The 688-nt window shown below is 39.7% G+C and overlaps 1 protein-coding gene across 1 annotated transcript; it reads right to left on the reverse strand.

Moving 5' to 3' along the window:
- Nucleotides 1-39: 39 nt before the first annotated feature.
- On the reverse strand, nucleotides 40-681 carry LOC107682348 (neoverrucotoxin subunit beta-like; the record flags this gene model as incomplete). Its single annotated transcript, XM_016478616.1, has 1 exon — nucleotides 40-681. A coding segment is annotated over one exon (642 nt), but the record flags the coding sequence as incomplete, so codon positions are not given.
- Between the last annotated feature and the right edge of the window lie 7 nt (nucleotides 682-688).

Genomic DNA, 688 nt, shown 5'->3' on the forward strand with positions numbered 1-688 from the left:
ACTGCATTTCATCTCAGCTGTATTTAAACTCTCAATCACTGATTCTATCTTCATGATAAGATCCATGCTGATGTCTTTATGAAGTTTTGAAGCTCTTTTGTGAAGTTTGTCCAGAGGATAAAGCCAAACTCTCAGTGGAATCGCCAGCTCTTGATTATCTTTCAGCAGTTCTGGAAGATCAGTGAAAACTTTCAAAGCATCTTCAAAAGACGTTGGGTTAGACGGCAGCTGAAAGTCGCCATAAAATGTACATGTGAATTTTTTGACTGCAGTTTGCTGACTGTGATTCACATTTAGAGCCGCATTTGCACCCACTGAAACAGCACCCTGCAGTTTCTCAAGAGCCACTTTTACTTCTCCTTCTACTGTGCTTTTGTCCTCATCTGAGGAAACTTCTCTGTCAAACACAAAGCAGGCATCTGCTCCATACAGGATTGCTGTCACCACATGTGTGGCTATATCAAGATCATCATCAGCCATATCTCTAAAAGGCAAATGGTTCACAGTCAATTCTTCAAATCGGCTTGTTGAATGATAATGTAACGTAAGTCTCTGCTGTTTGAAAGATGTTTTTGTGTCTTTGAGATACTTTGCTGCTCCACTGACATGGATGAGATCACCTAAAAAACTCAGTTTAAGTCCACCGTCAATATTTAGTAATTTAGATTTGTCCTGAATGGAATCTGAA

Source organism: Sinocyclocheilus anshuiensis, unplaced genomic scaffold (assembly GCF_001515605.1).
Source record: "Sinocyclocheilus anshuiensis isolate Anshui unplaced genomic scaffold, SAMN03320099.WGS_v1.1 C32093803, whole genome shotgun sequence".
In the NCBI taxonomy this organism is placed as follows: Eukaryota; Metazoa; Chordata; class Actinopteri; order Cypriniformes; family Cyprinidae; genus Sinocyclocheilus; species Sinocyclocheilus anshuiensis.